At 41.3% G+C, this 15123-nt stretch overlaps 4 protein-coding genes across 4 annotated transcripts in view; all 4 read right to left on the reverse strand.

Annotated features, from left to right (window-relative positions):
- Positions 1 to 3001, reverse strand: part of pip5kl1 (phosphatidylinositol-4-phosphate 5-kinase-like 1) — a 12565-nt gene extending 9564 nt beyond the window's left edge. Inside the window, 3 exon segments of the mRNA XM_017038435.2 lie at positions 339 to 493; positions 657 to 707; positions 2280 to 3001. Of these exon segments, the coding sequence (XP_016893924.1) occupies positions 339 to 493; positions 657 to 707; positions 2280 to 2525 (452 nt within the window). The 5' untranslated portion in view covers positions 2526 to 3001.
- Positions 1 to 15123, reverse strand: part of LOC103389163 (threonine synthase-like 2) — a 649915-nt gene that overhangs the window by 59575 nt on the left and 575217 nt on the right. The window lies entirely within an intron of this gene.
- Positions 7082 to 10298, reverse strand: dpm2 (dolichyl-phosphate mannosyltransferase subunit 2, regulatory). Its single transcript, XM_008324484.3, has 4 exons — positions 10055 to 10298; positions 8811 to 8900; positions 8560 to 8662; positions 7082 to 7671 (listed from the first exon to the last, which is right to left on the reverse strand). The coding sequence occupies exons 1-4, from the start codon at positions 10055 to 10057 to the stop codon at positions 7616 to 7618; spliced, it is 252 nt and encodes an 83-aa protein (XP_008322706.1). The 5' UTR covers positions 10058 to 10298; the 3' UTR covers positions 7082 to 7615.
- eeig1b (estrogen-induced osteoclastogenesis regulator 1b) overlaps positions 11008 to 15123 on the reverse strand; it is a 16362-nt gene continuing 12246 nt past the window's right edge. Inside the window, exons 11-12 of the mRNA XM_008324485.3 lie at positions 14753 to 14819; positions 11008 to 14679 (exon numbers count right to left, since the gene is read on the reverse strand). Coding sequence (XP_008322707.1) covers positions 14634 to 14679; positions 14753 to 14819 — 113 coding nt within the window. The 3' untranslated portion in view covers positions 11008 to 14633. The remainder of the gene's footprint in view (positions 14680 to 14752; positions 14820 to 15123) is intronic.

Raw genomic sequence — 15123 nt, forward strand, 5'->3', positions numbered from 1 at the left:
GGAGGCAGCAGTCTCCATGACCACCACCCACATCACACTGCACCGTATCAACCCCCCTGAACCCTGACCCTGCAGGTGGTGAGTCCACTGGAAGGTACCAACCACCCTAACTGGGATTTCCCCTGGACCAAAGCGCCACTTATCTAAAATCATGTGAGATAGAAAAGAACAGCAATCTTCACAATCATCAAAGTTGCTGATGTGAAAACATCAGTTTTCCATTAGAAGTGTTTGTCCAGCTGAGGAATTAATCATCACTTTTAGTCCGTAAGAATTTCCTCCTCCCAACAAGTCATGCAACATTAACGAGTTGTATGTAACCGATGGTGAAAACTCACGTCAAGAAAAAGTCAGCTTTGCTCTTGGAGTTGCTGATGAACTGGAGGTAAAAGCTCTGAGAGCACAGCGACCGCTGATACTCCTGCTCTGTCACACCCACAGAGAAGCGCAGGCTGGCGAACACGGAGCCTGCGTAAGTCTTCATGGTGAAGTCCTACGCACACAGTCGGACAGTACACTGTCATTCAGAGGGGAAAGGCAAAAAAGTCCCCACAGGTATAGCTATATCACAAACACACACACCCATGGTCATTCAGAGGGGAAAGGCAAAAAAGTCACACACCCATGCAATAAAAGACAGAGCAACACATACCTACCTTATGAGTGAGAGTGGCCTCTGATGCGAAATCATCATCCGACACGTCGGTCTAGACAGAGAGGACAGCCGTTAGAAACAGAGCGGCAACGATTAAACGTTCAAAACCAACATCCGTGGGGAAAGAAACAGCTGAAATTCAAACAAAAAAAAAACATTTTCAGAGAGTAAATAAATTAGTCTGACAATTTAACAAATGCTACAAACAACTAAAGGCGACAGAAACTCCTGTAATGTCTGTAATAAACAGAACATATAGCTATATGTTACAAACGCAAATTGAAGTCAAATATCTAAGAGTTAGCAACACTCTAACAGAGCCAGTAGAGTCAACCTACTATCTGGGGACGCTAGTCCGACAAAAGTTAAGGTTAGTCAGCAGAATAGCAGCTGATTAGCTCAAATTAGACTATGCATGGCTAACAAGTAACAAGAAAATATTTTCCAAGTGACAACAAAGAGGCTAATCATTTGATAGTTTGTCAAAATACAGCAGGATAGACGAAGAAATAGCTACCTGCTAAAAATGTCAGAACAAGTGCTGTGCAGTCAAACTGAAAGAACAGTAAGAACCAAAGTTTGTGCTTTTCTCTCACTATGATTGAGTGAGTTGAACGCGGCACACACACCGTTGAAAAGAGGGTGTTGATGTCGCTTTACAAAAAGGAATCACAAGTTTGATTCCTGGTGGTAAATGATGATCTTATGACGTTTGTGTGTGGGTTTTCAGAACCGTGTCCAGAACCATGCAGGTGTACGTTAATCCTAACCTGACCATCGGTGTGAATGTGGGTGTGAATAGTGAGTGTGATTAAGTTATGGACTGAAGAACTGTCCAGGGCGTGGTCCTGCCAGGATGACTGTTGGGATTGGCTACAGCTCCCACTGAGCCCCTGAGTGGGTTAAAGTTAAAGTAGAGTCTAATTAGGAACTGAAAAAAGATAAATTGAAGATTTATTCCCTAGGCCAGGGGTTCTGGACCACAGTGGGATACAGTAAAAAAAAAGGTACTTCAGTTTTACTTATTTACTTCATTCAAAAATAACCCAGTCATATCCCTTTACTTTTTTTGATTCAGAGACAATCTGTCAATGTTTCTAATCAATAGGTCGTTCGGACTCTGTTTTATTATTTATTTATTTTGATTTTGAAAACGTAACGATGCTCCAACGACAGTGCGGTGTTAGCCGGTCCACAGTAACTGGCTGATAGCGGCCGACCTGTCCTTGGTACAACAAAAAAGGTCCTCTGGTATTTGCTCCATGAAAGGAAATATCCTCTGTTGTTCTAATGCGCACAGTTTTGTGTGTTCGGGCTGTTTGGAATTAGTTATTTCGCAATCGCTGTGCTATCAGGTGGAGAATCTGGTCATGTTCTGGGTTACACTCTACGAAAACCACAACCTTTTATCCCTGCACATGTGATGTGAACACATGCTAATCGTTTACTGAAATCCCGCCAGTTACTGTAAATGAAATGTTAGCAGAAGATTTTGCGGAACACAGTGAACGTCGGGTCACAGGCAATTTGTTGTTAATGAAGCAGATTACAGTCTGGAAACGAAACGTTAGTATTCTGCAGCGTCTGTTGGAGTCACGTGTTCCCTTCGTAAGCGTGTTCTCACCGTAGGTGCCGTGTTCTGAACAGCAGCCGCCAGTCCCTCCTTCATCATGCAGGTCAGGCTGTAGAACTCGTGCTGTTGGTCGATCTCAAACAGACCCAGGAGTTTCCACTGTTGCCTCAGACCTCCCCACCTCCTCCTCCTGCGTGTCTTTATGGTACCAGAGCATCTGTGCTGACCTGGTGCCATGCCTGGACCATCTCGTCCAACACCATCACCACCACCGAGTCCTGCTGCAGCTGCCTCCATCTGTACTCGCAAACACACAGAGCCGGAGCAGGCCGGTGTTTTGAAAGCGCATCAAAGAGCGAGTGGAGGCCGGAGAGGGCAGGGAGACAAAGACAGAGACCACGCACAGCTACCGATCAGCTGAGCTGCGTTACCATGGACGACCACTAAAAGGGAAAATAGCCTCATTGGCTGAGTGGTGGCCTCCAGCCTCCTCATCTGAAACGTCGCATAGTGGCACCATGACCTTTGCATCAGTTCTTTATTACATATATAGTAATACATATAGTTTTCATCTCACAGCACTGTGATTACACAGCATCAACATATGACATTGACTTGTCTTTGTCACGAAGCGGGCTACAACACCACGTTCATTTCCAGCAGCAGCGATGCTTTGTTCTCCTCGTGGAACAAAAGCCTGTGTCTGACTGTAACAACAACCGAAACTGAGCCCATAAAGGGACACTGTTCTGAATGCAACACAACCCAGTTTAGTCTATCTATCTATCTGTCTATCTATCTATCTATCTATCTATCTATCTATCTATCTATCTATCTATCTATCTATCTATCTATCTATCTATCCATCCATCCATCCATCCATCCATCCATCCATCCATCTATAATAATAGTAATAATAATAATAATAATAATAATAATAATAATAATAATAATAATGTGGATTTATATATTACTTGTTTTTAAAAAGCCCAGGGCAGCAGACAGGGTGATGGGGGATTATATGTTGAAAACAGTTTTGAACAGATGAGTGTATAGGATGGACTGAAATGCCTGTCTGTATTTTGTAATTCTGGGACTGCTGTGTCATCATGTGAAGATTCTTATCATGGGTAAGGCATCATTCTTTTCTTCTTTTTTTGTCTTCTCTGTTCTTCAGCAGTCAATAGCCTGCAACCTTTCACTTCACTGCAATACCACAGAGAAAAAAAAAAATTCTTCCAAAGGATTTGCACCATTGTCCTGGAGTTAATTAGAACAACATTTTAAATTGGAATATTTCCATGTATCCAAATTTTAAAGGGAAGATAAAAGACTATTTGATTACTAAATAGAAATGCACTAAACACCAGAATCCCTATCTCCCAGTGGTCATAGACTCAAGCGTTGTGTAAAGTTAAAGGTGGCCCAAAGGCTTGAAACCTTGTGTGATCTGACGGATTTGAGTTGAATAGTTTAAACTTTTATTTTGGGGTGAAAAAAAGAGATAAAGGAAGTGGCTCCGCGGTTTGCTAATAAACGTGCGCAACTTTTTTTTTTTTTTTACAACGCAACGCGCCTGAAGTGAACGTAAGTCAAAGTAAGAACAGAACATTACGGGTTCTTCAAAACTGTCACAACAATATTTTGCCAACTACTGTTCTATTTGGTGCTGTTTGCCTGGGAAACCGTTCTTAAACAACACTTCAGGTGATTTTTTACTTGACATCACCCGTTCGCTCTGTACCTGGATGAACGTAAACATCTCTCCGCTGTTTAACTAACGTTAAAATCCGCTTTATGTTTCGTGCTTCGTGGCGTGAATTGACAGTCAACCACAGAGTATCATGTCATTGTTACCATGGCGATGTTGGTACAGTACAAATAACATTGTTGCTTTTTCACTGTGTTTGCAGGTGACCACTAGAGTCAATGTCAGGCTAAAAGCTATCAGGGAGCTAACGGGGACCAACATTTCCAGAACCAGAGCCGCCCTCGTGGACCTGAAGGTGAAAATGCGGATATTAGCGAAATGCTTTCTACCGTTTGACAACTATTCACTAATTGAAGGTATTTATATACTTAATTTCACTCAGTACCAAAGTGGCACCAATTTAAAAACGTGTACTTGTTAAATAGCTGCACTTCATGATATATATATATATATATATATATATATATATATATATATTACATTACAATTTAGTAAAAAAGAGTATTGACAGGGAGTGGGTAGAAATATTGATACACGAGGGTCCACTCTGCACTTGGGCAGGTTTGTTCCACAGCAGAATGAGCAGAGTGAACCCTCTTGTCCATCCAATCTTTTTGGGGTGGGGCAGCGGCGTTGCTAGAACACACACGCAGTGCAGCAACCACGGACAGGCCAATATGCTGAATTTGTTAAAAAAAGTGGTGGCAACAACCAAGGGAACGCGCCAAACTTACAGTACCCAGGTGTTAATCACTTGATCAAGATCTGTGTTTCTTGCCAGTTTCTTGTGAAATGTCTTACAGCAGTTTCGTCCCCCTCAGGGACAAACTTACTTTAGAGAACCTCTGTTCTAACTATCTGAGCCCGGTTTTTGATCTCTCATCAAACGCAGCTGTCAGGTTTGTGATCCCAGTCATCCTGTCCTTCCCCAAAACCTGTCAAATCAGTCCGTTACTTTTGGACTCCAGAACTGTCAACTATCAGACCTGCCTGTCGGTCTCTCTGTGGTCATGTGTTCAGGTCCTCGTAGCTACAATTAAATGTGCTGCTTTCTGGCGTTGGGGTCAGATCTATCCATCCATCCATCCATTTTCATCCACTTATCCATTACCAGGTTGTCTCCATGACCACCACCCAAATCACACTGCACCGTACCAACCCCCCTGAACCTTCCTGTGGGTGGTGAGTCCACTGGAAGGTACCAACCGCCCTAACTGGGATTCAATCTTCACCCAGGAGGTGAACCCTGGGGTTCAACACCAATAACAGAGACATTGTCTCTGGGCCAAAGTGCCACGGGGTCAGATTTGTAAGCACCAAATACAGTATAAGACTCTGATAATCAACTTGTTTTTTTTTGTCAAAGGTATTCCGGTTCACGTAACAGCTTGACTAATGTCTTTGTGGCGTCCTGTGATTCAGACACCCTGCTCTGTCCTATTATTCAAATTTGTCCTTCCATCTCAGACTCAGATACTCTCACTTGCGCAATTTCCAGTTTCGCTTATTCATATTTGTCTGCCTTATTGTGCTGATATAACGTCTAGTTTTTCTGTCTGTGTCTCTCCTCATTTTTGCGTGTGGAACTGCCCTTTAACTCCCTGGTGTGTGTCCGAGTCATAGTTGCCGAGTGAATCTGTCTAAGGCATGCCTGTCGTGCGCAACATCAAGTAATAGAACTGTGGATTTCCCTTACACACTTCTGTATGAGACACTCAGACCAGACGGTGAAAAGCAACACTTTAAACAACAGCTCCCGTCTGATGCTGAGTCATCTCTGGGATTGCCCAAGAATCTTTTTGTTTTTATTAACCATCGAATTGAATTAGTGCTCTTCCGCTGAAGGAAACAGAAATGGTCAAAACAAAGTGTGGCGAGAGTAAATCATAAAATGTTCATTCATCAGATTCTTTACTTGCCTGGTGTTGATCATCCTACGCAGAGCAGTGAAGCTCAGTCTGGAGCATCAGCACCTCCGTGGTGTGTGTGTGTGTGTGTGTGTGTCCCTCCCTCCCTCTGTGGCTCTGTGGTCACTCTGTGCTAGATGTATCCACTGTTTAAGATGCTGATTTTTCCAATGCCTGTAGGCTAAACATCACGTAGCTTACCTTGAGCTAACGTTTGTCTGTTGTTTGTGTTTTTCTTCATTTCAGTCATTTACGGAATATTTACAGTACTCCTTCACATTATGTCCCACAGTCCAGTTAGCACTTGTTTAAAATGATGTATTCTTGGTTGACAATTCAAGGTTTTTGTTAGCATTGGATCATTTTCAAATACAATTTTGGGGTAATGTTTATTGTTTATTTTATTTTTATATTAATTTTATTTTACCTCTTGGTCTATTTTAATTGCAAGCAAGCTCTGGAGCGAATAGTTCTTATGGGCTAACATTTGCTTAGCTTTTAGCAAACTTCTATCAATTTTGATAAAATTACAGTTGGTATAAATTTTAATCGGCCTTTATCCGGCTCCACTTTTCTCAAGTCATTGCTTCACGTTTTTGCTAATATATTATTTCCCTAATTTGTATTGCAGTTTTCATGTGTGTGTGTGTGTGTGTGTGTGTGTGTTAAGCTAACCTTCTGTATTTTGTCTTTCGTTTTCACCACGTTTGTAATACTTTTCCTAGAACTTGTTCCCTGCAACTCATTGGTAAATGTGTATAGATTTAAGCACTTTTAGTAAGTATTCTGTCATAGTTCATTTTAATTGGAACATTTTGTAGCGAGTAAACTTTAAATTGTCTTTTATGGCCAGCTTTAGATAGTTAAAGCTTGAATCATGCATCTGTTGCTTTGTAGTGGTTGAACGCCGATGATGTCCTCCAGTTGCAGCACGTCCTTGAAGCAGGATCTTGTGAGTGTGACTGTGAAACACGTCTTTCACACGTCACAAGATCCACTGGGGTCATCTTTCGTCCTCATCCAGACGGCGTTGTCTGAGTTCCCAAATGTACTGATATGATATCTTATTGCGATGGATGACAAATACAAATGTCTCAAAGTTGTGCAGACCACCAGTCTCATCGAGCATACAAGAAATAAGCATTCTTTCCCAATCTCTAATCTCTACCAGACCTTTCTACAGATGTACTTGGCCTCTCTCCAGCCTCCAAAACAAAGTCATAACAACATTCACATCTTTTATCACAGCATAATTTTAATGTGCACACAGTTGGAACTAGACCTACTGTCTTCAGAACACATAAACAAACAGCATTTACAAAGGCTGGACCTGTTACTCAATTAAATAAAGCGGGATTATTTAAGACAGACAGACAGACTCTATGAACAATTATTTGTTCTCTTTGCCAAAGTCTAACATAGACTTGTGCAATAATATTTCTGCGCGGAGCCGCTGACTGGGCCTGGGATGAGACGATGGAATAAGACGATCTTAGGTTCTGAGTAGTGGATGTCGGCTCCTACAGAAATAGAGCTCATGTGCTATTATTTTTCCTGTCTCCTTGTTGCATCTTTCTGCAATTCCAAGCCCACACTGACTAGTGGACTTGTCCAGATGGCGCCTGACTGAAATAAATAACATCTAGTATTTCCACAAAGACCCCTTCTAAGAAGCTTAACAGTGACAAATTTGAGAAACTATGTTGTTTTGGTTTTGGTTTATTTAATTTGCTTTGTAAATCTGTTCCGTTAGCCGGTTGTGATCACCCTCAGATCACTTTCTTTGTTTTGGAATTTTTCCACAAGATGACAGCAGCGAAGCCACCTACGGTAAAAAGATGAAAAACCGAGAATAAGTACAGATTAAACAAAATACAGGCATTTTCAAGATTGAACCAACTTTACAACAGTGCAATTTCTTTTTTTTTACAATGTAGACTCTTTAATCATTTATCATTATTATTGTATTCAATCTGGGACATTATCTGTTTGAAATTTGTATTCAAATTTAGAATTGGACCCCAGTGATAGTTCTGTCCTGACTGGTGACCAATGTTGAGATGATTTTCTTGGAGCATATTTTCAGACGGTCTAGCTGTAGGCAGGGGGCGCTGCTGTTCCTGGTGTTACAACAATAGCTTAACTCAGTTGAGCCAATCAAATCATTTATTTACCCTCAGCCTCCAGTGCACCACACAGAACCACACCCCACACACTGTTGCCCGGTGCTTAAAGCTGCCCACTGTTCACTTTGGTGATGGGTTAATGACAAGTAGTTCCCTTTACCGTTCCTTCCTTCATGTGCCCTGAAAAGGGGCATTAATTAACAAGGCTGCTGTTTGAGCAAAGTTGTCACCTGAAGTCTGAGCTGAGGACACACAGAGCCCAGGTCTGACTGATGTAACTGACAAAAAAAAGCCCTTACGTTCATTTGCATGAGACTGCGACTTTAGTAATGGTGAAAGAGTCAGCCGAGAACTCAGTTAAATGTTTGCTTTGAAAATTGACATAATTGTTGGAATATGAAAACGGACATAGGGGAAAACTATAAGAAACTTCGGTTCGGACCTTTGCTTGGAGGGGATATTCAGTGACTTTGAATTGAATACCCTTGAGTTACAAGTTAAGCCTTCTAAGGTAGTAAAAATAAGTCCCACGAGGGGGCGCCCACTGTCCATAATGTAGTTATTTAGCGTGTCCCACGTGTCCTCACCTATACAGAGGAGCAGAATCACTGCTGCAACACCGGGCAGAATTACTGAATACTCTCGTGGAAGAAAGTAGTTGTGCAGAAGGTGATCACTGTCGACGAAAGGCTGGAGAAGAAACAGAAGACCAGAAGAACAACAATGTACAGTTTAGCTGAAGCAGTACATTTGATATAAATCAGTGTTTAGCTTTCGCAAATATTGCAGTGATCCAATCATTGGGATTTCACTGGATAAAAAGAAAAAATGAACTCACCAGAACAATGACCCAGACAGTGTAGTAAGTAAACAGCACAAGACTGAAAACAACGAGACTCGTGCCGACAGCCTGATCCACACCTGTCGCCTTTGAACAGAGACAGGATGTTAGCAAAAAGTAATAAACCTGCGTGAAGTTAATAAACCTAAATCCGTTTGTGCTATTATAGCTTTGGAGTAATTAAAAACACCCCCCCCCCCCCGACCAAATAACTCTAAATTAGTCTCTATCGCAGTAACCTGGTAGCCCCCATGGACTACCTAAAGTGCCCGCACTAGTCCAAACTAGTCAACAAGAGAGTCAAAAACAAAGAGACAAAAGGAAACAAATATAAACAATTCTGGGGAAAAACTTTTGGAATCAGGAAAAAAAAAACAACTTAGTTGCACTACCTCTAAAACTGGAACCAACTACTGTATATCTGATTGCTTTTGCCAGATCAGCTGCAGGTTGGGGCCTTGTCATTGGGGCCTTGGCCTGATCATTTTCTTCAACTACCACCACAGATGTTCAATTGGATTGAGATCTGGACTATTTGCAGGCCATGGCATTGACCTTATGTGTCTTTCTTTATGGAATGTTCTCACAGTTTTTGCTCTATGGCAAGAAATGACTTTAGTTTTGTGTCATGTGTGTGATCTGCTTTTTTTGTTTTTACAAAATTAAACAACTGAATGAACATCCTCCGAGACGGGTGATTCCATAATTTTTGCCAGGGGTTGTACTAAGTGCCCCTGAAGTAGCTCTTAGTTTCAAAAAGGGTCACCAACTCTATCGTTTGTGCTTTTATGGTTTTTACAGTTTATTTTTCACACGCGTGACGTCACCAGGAAATTAAAGCGTTTACGTTTTACCAAATAACACGAATACAAAAGTGTTATGTGGCTGTGCAAAACCTAATCTCGTTCTAATATCTCAGTAAACAGGCGTTGCAGAATCGGAAAGTAATTATTTGAGCTGGTTTGAACGTCTCTCTTTTGTGTAGTTTCAAACGGCGGGGTCATTAGAAGAGATGAGATGAAAAGGCGGCTTTTAACAACATAAGCTTGAACCATGTCAATATTAGCAGGTAGCTTTATCGTGGCGCTGTGACGTGGAACTATTGGGTATTTTAAATGTCCTGAGTCTCCTAAATCAAGACGAAGAATCGATTTCTCTTTGTAATTGTTTCCCGCAAACGTTCGGCTTATTTAACATTAGTCTAACCGTGAAGTCAAATCTGTTTATCTTTATTTCCTTACCATGTCTACGTTAGCTGACGTCGCCTGTTCTTCTTCTTTATGGGCTTTGAAATGGCTCAACAGACTCAGTGGCGAGTGTTTGCTGACACCTGCTGGTACATTTCGGAACTCAGCAAACTTTCCAGTAGTGATGTTTTCTTGGTTTTAATCTTGCAGTAAATTGTTTGCAAAGGACTCTAGTCACTGTGTTATTTTGACCCAGTTCAGTTGTCTTGATTGGACTGAGATGTTTATCTCGGCATTGGTAATTGATCCCTTCAAATCTGATTTCTTATTAGGTTGAGAAAATATTTGTTTTCTGCCATTTTGATTTGATAGCACGTAAATCTCTTTGAACCTTTGAATAAACTATATTTAATTATGTGCCTAATACAGTTATTCCCAACTACCACATTCTAGGTGGATGAGAGGTTGTGTCTTCATCTGCCTCTTCTATTGAGTGATCGTTTCTCATCATCTATGTCACTGAAAAACCATCAGTCAATGTTGTCCTGAGTTCAATCCCCAGGAAACTCAAACCTTCTTCCAGATAGACAGAATCCAAAATTAATCTAGATACGAGTGGATCGACATACGAGTGCTGTTGTGGAACCAATTTGATTTGTATCTTGGGGGTCCACTGTATCGGCGTTGTGTTCAACTAAACAGGCACAAGTGTCAAACCAAGTTAGTGGATTTCGAGTAATGAAACTAGAAGAATATTTTCTTTCATTACATATACTTTGTGGGACACTTTTGTTTGATGGCTGACTGTGGGATTTTCTCATGGCTCAGGTTGTACACTGACCTAAAGATAAAAGGGGTTCAGTGGCTCTGATGTTTCAGATATGCTCCGTTAAAATCACCACCAGAAGATTCAACTTCCTAATAATTCTGTCCTCTTCTGTAATTGTAACGGCAAGACACTTTTACAAAAAAGTGCATTTAAACAATGAAAACAGATCAGACTGAAATTTAGAACATACAGTGTTTATTTATACACGTTAATCTGACGTACATTTAATTTTTACCCTTTAACAAGCCTCGGAACATCCCTTTAGTGTAACCTGACTTTATTAAGTAACCAAAGTGAGAGGTTTTTATTCTTAGTATGACCAGAAAATGCATCATTATCCCATTGTGATTCAACAATCCCTTTCACCAACAATGGAACAATGTCAGAATATCACAGGCTGCGTATGATCAAGTGCAAAGTAAAAAATAATCATTTATTTATATACAGTATATATATACTATCTGTAGAAAAAAAAAATCACAGTTACAGACAATGCACCGACACATGGTTCCCTATGAAGTGTGCTTTTTTTTTTTTTTTTTTCATTTTTAGAGAGAGTCACACATCAATGGGACCGTCCTGCCCTGACCTGAGACCAGCCTGCTGGTCATGAAATAAAATAAAAAAAAGCTGAAGGTTCTAGAAGGTTGACGTGTCACCAGAGTTTTCTGTGTGGAATTTATTCCATGTACGTGTATGGAGACAGTGAAGAAGAACCATCTAGAGTACCAAAGTAACATTGGACGATGGACGAGTCAGAGGGAGTGCTAGGTTGTACATACATTCCTGTGGGCAACACTGAAAACCTTAAAGAAACTGTTTGTTTTTCCTTTGTAGTGTAGTTCTACGACTGACTCTACATCAACCGCCTAGGAGTTACAAGTAGGCAAATGCAGAGAGGAAAGGTGAAAGGTGTATTCTTTGTGTGGTTTTTCAGATTTGTTCTACCACACCGATGTCCATAGAGAAAAGACCAATGTTTAAATGGACTGAAAAAAAAACAAACTCACAGCAGCAGTAGATTAACAATTCCTGTTATGACAATTATTTTAAATGACAAATTTTCTCAATAGACCTTAGTGCAGTCCACAATCTTTAAAAAATAATATCAAAAATAAATGAAAAGGTTTTTTTTCCACACAAACAAATCTAATCTGGGGATTTCAATCAGTGAAGTCACATTAAAACAATATTTTAATCAACTTTTCTGCTCTGTTGTAAAATCACTTCTTTTCTCTATGGAATTTGGTGCAGGTACTTGTTGAAAAGGTTGACGGAAGATAAAGTCATTATTGTCGTACCAGTCCCTCACATAAAAAAAAAAAACAACTCCTGAACTACACCTTTAGACAACAGTTAAAAGTCCACAAGTACAGAAGTTTAATGCAAGATTTACCCAGAGTTCACTGGGGCTTTACGCACCAGACTGAAGACACGCATGGCCCGCACGCACAAACAAACACATTTACACACACAGTTACTGCAGACACACACATACACACACACCCAAACACAGTCCACAGAAGGTCAGTCTCTGTTGTTTATTGTTGTGGAGAAGAAGAGGAGCTTTGTGTTGCAGCTGTGGGACGGAGGGGTCTGCTGCTTCACTGTCAGTGTCAGGAACAGACAGGACAAGTGGGCGACGACTTCTCAGTGTAGTTCTTCTAAACCTAGCATTTACGCTCCAAGCCCACCCCACAGCCAATCAGAGCCAGGGATGAAGGTTATTTCACTAACAATGATGGAAACGTGATTGGATTGAAAAACCTGGTGGCAATGTACCTGGTATGCAATACTGAGTGATGTCATAAATCGGTGGTGTGAGGTGGACCTCCCTTGTGGGGGCGCCAGAGCACACAAGTGAGGACAGCTAAAAGAAATTGATTATGATTCCCGAGGTAAAAAGAGTGTAATTATACTGTATTTCAAATATATTTAATATTTAATCCTGATGTTGGAAACACCTGGTTTCATTTTGTTTTTAGGGTTGCTAAATGTGTTTCATTGTTGACATATGACGAAAATGTTCACAGAATTCACGGGCCGTTTTGTTTGAATTTTACATAAAATAAAAAATATGTTCTATTTTAAACCATTTACCACAGACTTCTAAATTAAAAGTAGAACATGAATGGAGAGCTGTTAGGGACGAAACCCTCGACCTCCCGGGTGAAAGAGCTTGACGTGCGTAAGTGCAGGGACAGGACATCACATATGGCACAGCCACATGACGACAGGGTTTTTGGGGTCAGAAGAGCGGCTGCTGTCTGAGAAACAACAGCATTTTAAAAATAAAATAAAAATAATAATAATAACAACAACAAAAAATACCATGTGTTTGTTTAGACAATCGTACCCTTTCCTCTCATAGTGGTTTTTAACAAGTACGTATACATGTGCAAAATAGTTCAGTATCATATAGTTTTATATAATAAAAATTCTAATAAAGCATTTCTGTACAGAGTCAAGACACAGAATCCAAACAGTGAAGGAATCAAACCCTCCTCTGTTCCAGTTGAGTTTGGAGAACATCTCTGTCCTCTCAGAGCTCCTTGGCTCTGGTGCTGCGTTCAGGGCACCCTCGTCAAAACATTGCAGAACACCGTCACCAAACATTTGCCACCGGTGTGGTTGAGGTTTTAAAGGGGCAGTATGGGTTGAAACGACCGATCGATTAGTGGAAAATGATTGGATTACGATTTTCCTGAATCAAAGCTATGTTTCGTTATTAGAATGAATTAAGGACTGAGGTTTTCCAAATAATACCTTAAACCTCCTTGATTCGCTCATGGCTACAGGAGGCTATGTCCTTTGTGGCAGTGGTGGCTGGCGGTTAAGTAAACCAACTGGTGTCTGGAGGGTTGCAGGTTTGAATCCACCAGCCGCCAGGTGTCACTGAGGTGCACTGAGCAAGACACCGTCCCCACACACTGCTCCATGGGCGCTTAGCTTGAGCTGCCCCCTGCTCATTAAGGTGATGGGGTAGAGACAGAGGACACATTTTGTGGTGGGCTGTGTCACAAATAAATCACCTTCACTTCCTTATACACGGTCTCTGGTCATGTGACATGGAGCATGTGAAACAGACTGTTATACGAACGAGTGAAGAACACGACCCATGTTGACAGGGAATTTTGCAGACGGGAGGAAGAAAACGTAAGATTTGACGAGGTGACCCTGAACGCAGCATCCTGTTTCAGTGTTGTACTACATCCCTCTCTGTCAAACTGCAGTGTTTTCTTTAGGTTAAAGTTCAAGTAAAGGTGTGGGTTGTTGGTTCAGCGGGTGTGTTTCTGATGACCCCTCGTTCGGTAAACAAAGGTTACATAAAACATTTTTGGATGACTCAGAGACCAGCTCTGACATAATTGACTAGGAACAGTAGAGCACGAGTAGTAACTTGTCAGCGAAGGCCAAATGGAGAACTACCTTCACAAACAGAAGAGGTTCTGGGTCTGGATCCCGTTCCTCACCTAAAAACTCAGCTTCGTTTAACGTGTCAACGTCTCCCCTGTGAGAACGGACATACTGATGGATGGATGACTACTTATAATACCATTTGTTTCCACTGTGCGCTGCAACGAAGGGCCTGTTAGACACACACCCACTGGAGAAATGCTCATGGTGGAGTGGAGAACTTTGAATAGCCTCCCACACAGAAGGAAAGACTTTCTGGTGTCTGTGCTGGTGAGTCAGTACAGACATGTCTGGTTTTTTATCTCACAAGGCTCAGTTAGAAAATATCGGAGGAAGTACACTAACTGCATCGGAGTAACGATCAGGTCCACAGTGGGCGTCTGTGTCTCAGTGACTCTCGATGACCACCGGCTCAAACGTTCCAGGCGTTCCACTGAAGGTCAATGAAACAATGATAAAGAAGATATTTTCGATTCAAAATAGACAAAGTATTTTGAATTTGTTACCTGTTAGCATGCGTCCCGCTGAGCGCAGTGGTCCCGTCTTTGCTAACGAACAGTCGCAGGTTACTGTCTGGAAGAAACCAGAGAAGCAAAGTCCAATAGTTAGTCTACACCAGTACTTCTCAAATAGTGGGGCGCGGTGAGGTGCTATAATAATAATAACAAGCCTCCAGTCACTAGGTGGCAGCAGCTCATACAGTGGTTTGTACAGATAAAAATATACATGTTCTCAGGTTCTCAATAGTATTTCAATTCGCAGGGGTGTGGTCTTTGGTTGAATGTCTTTGCCGACTAAAAAAAAATGCTTATTTTCTTTATGGACTCTGGAATGGGAGAACGATTGGTTGGACAAACTTGCTTCCTGCAGAAACAGG

The sequence above is a fragment of the Cynoglossus semilaevis genome, chromosome 14 (assembly GCF_000523025.1).
Source record: "Cynoglossus semilaevis isolate Cse_v1.0 chromosome 14, Cse_v1.0, whole genome shotgun sequence".
NCBI classification, from domain to species: Eukaryota; Metazoa; Chordata; class Actinopteri; order Pleuronectiformes; family Cynoglossidae; genus Cynoglossus; species Cynoglossus semilaevis.

Bases quoted from the DNA above. Each gene is read 5' to 3' on its own strand.
- dpm2 (XM_008324484.3), bottom strand. The intron at 8,663-8,810 runs GTGAGTTCATTT...TTTCTTCTCCAG, and splicing joins CTGTCTGGGTCATTGTTCTG to CCTTTCGTCGACAGTGATCA. The intron at 7,672-8,559 runs GTGAGGACACGT...TTTTTACCGTAG, and splicing joins GATTCTGCTCCTCTGTATAG to GTGGCTTCGCTGCTGTCATC.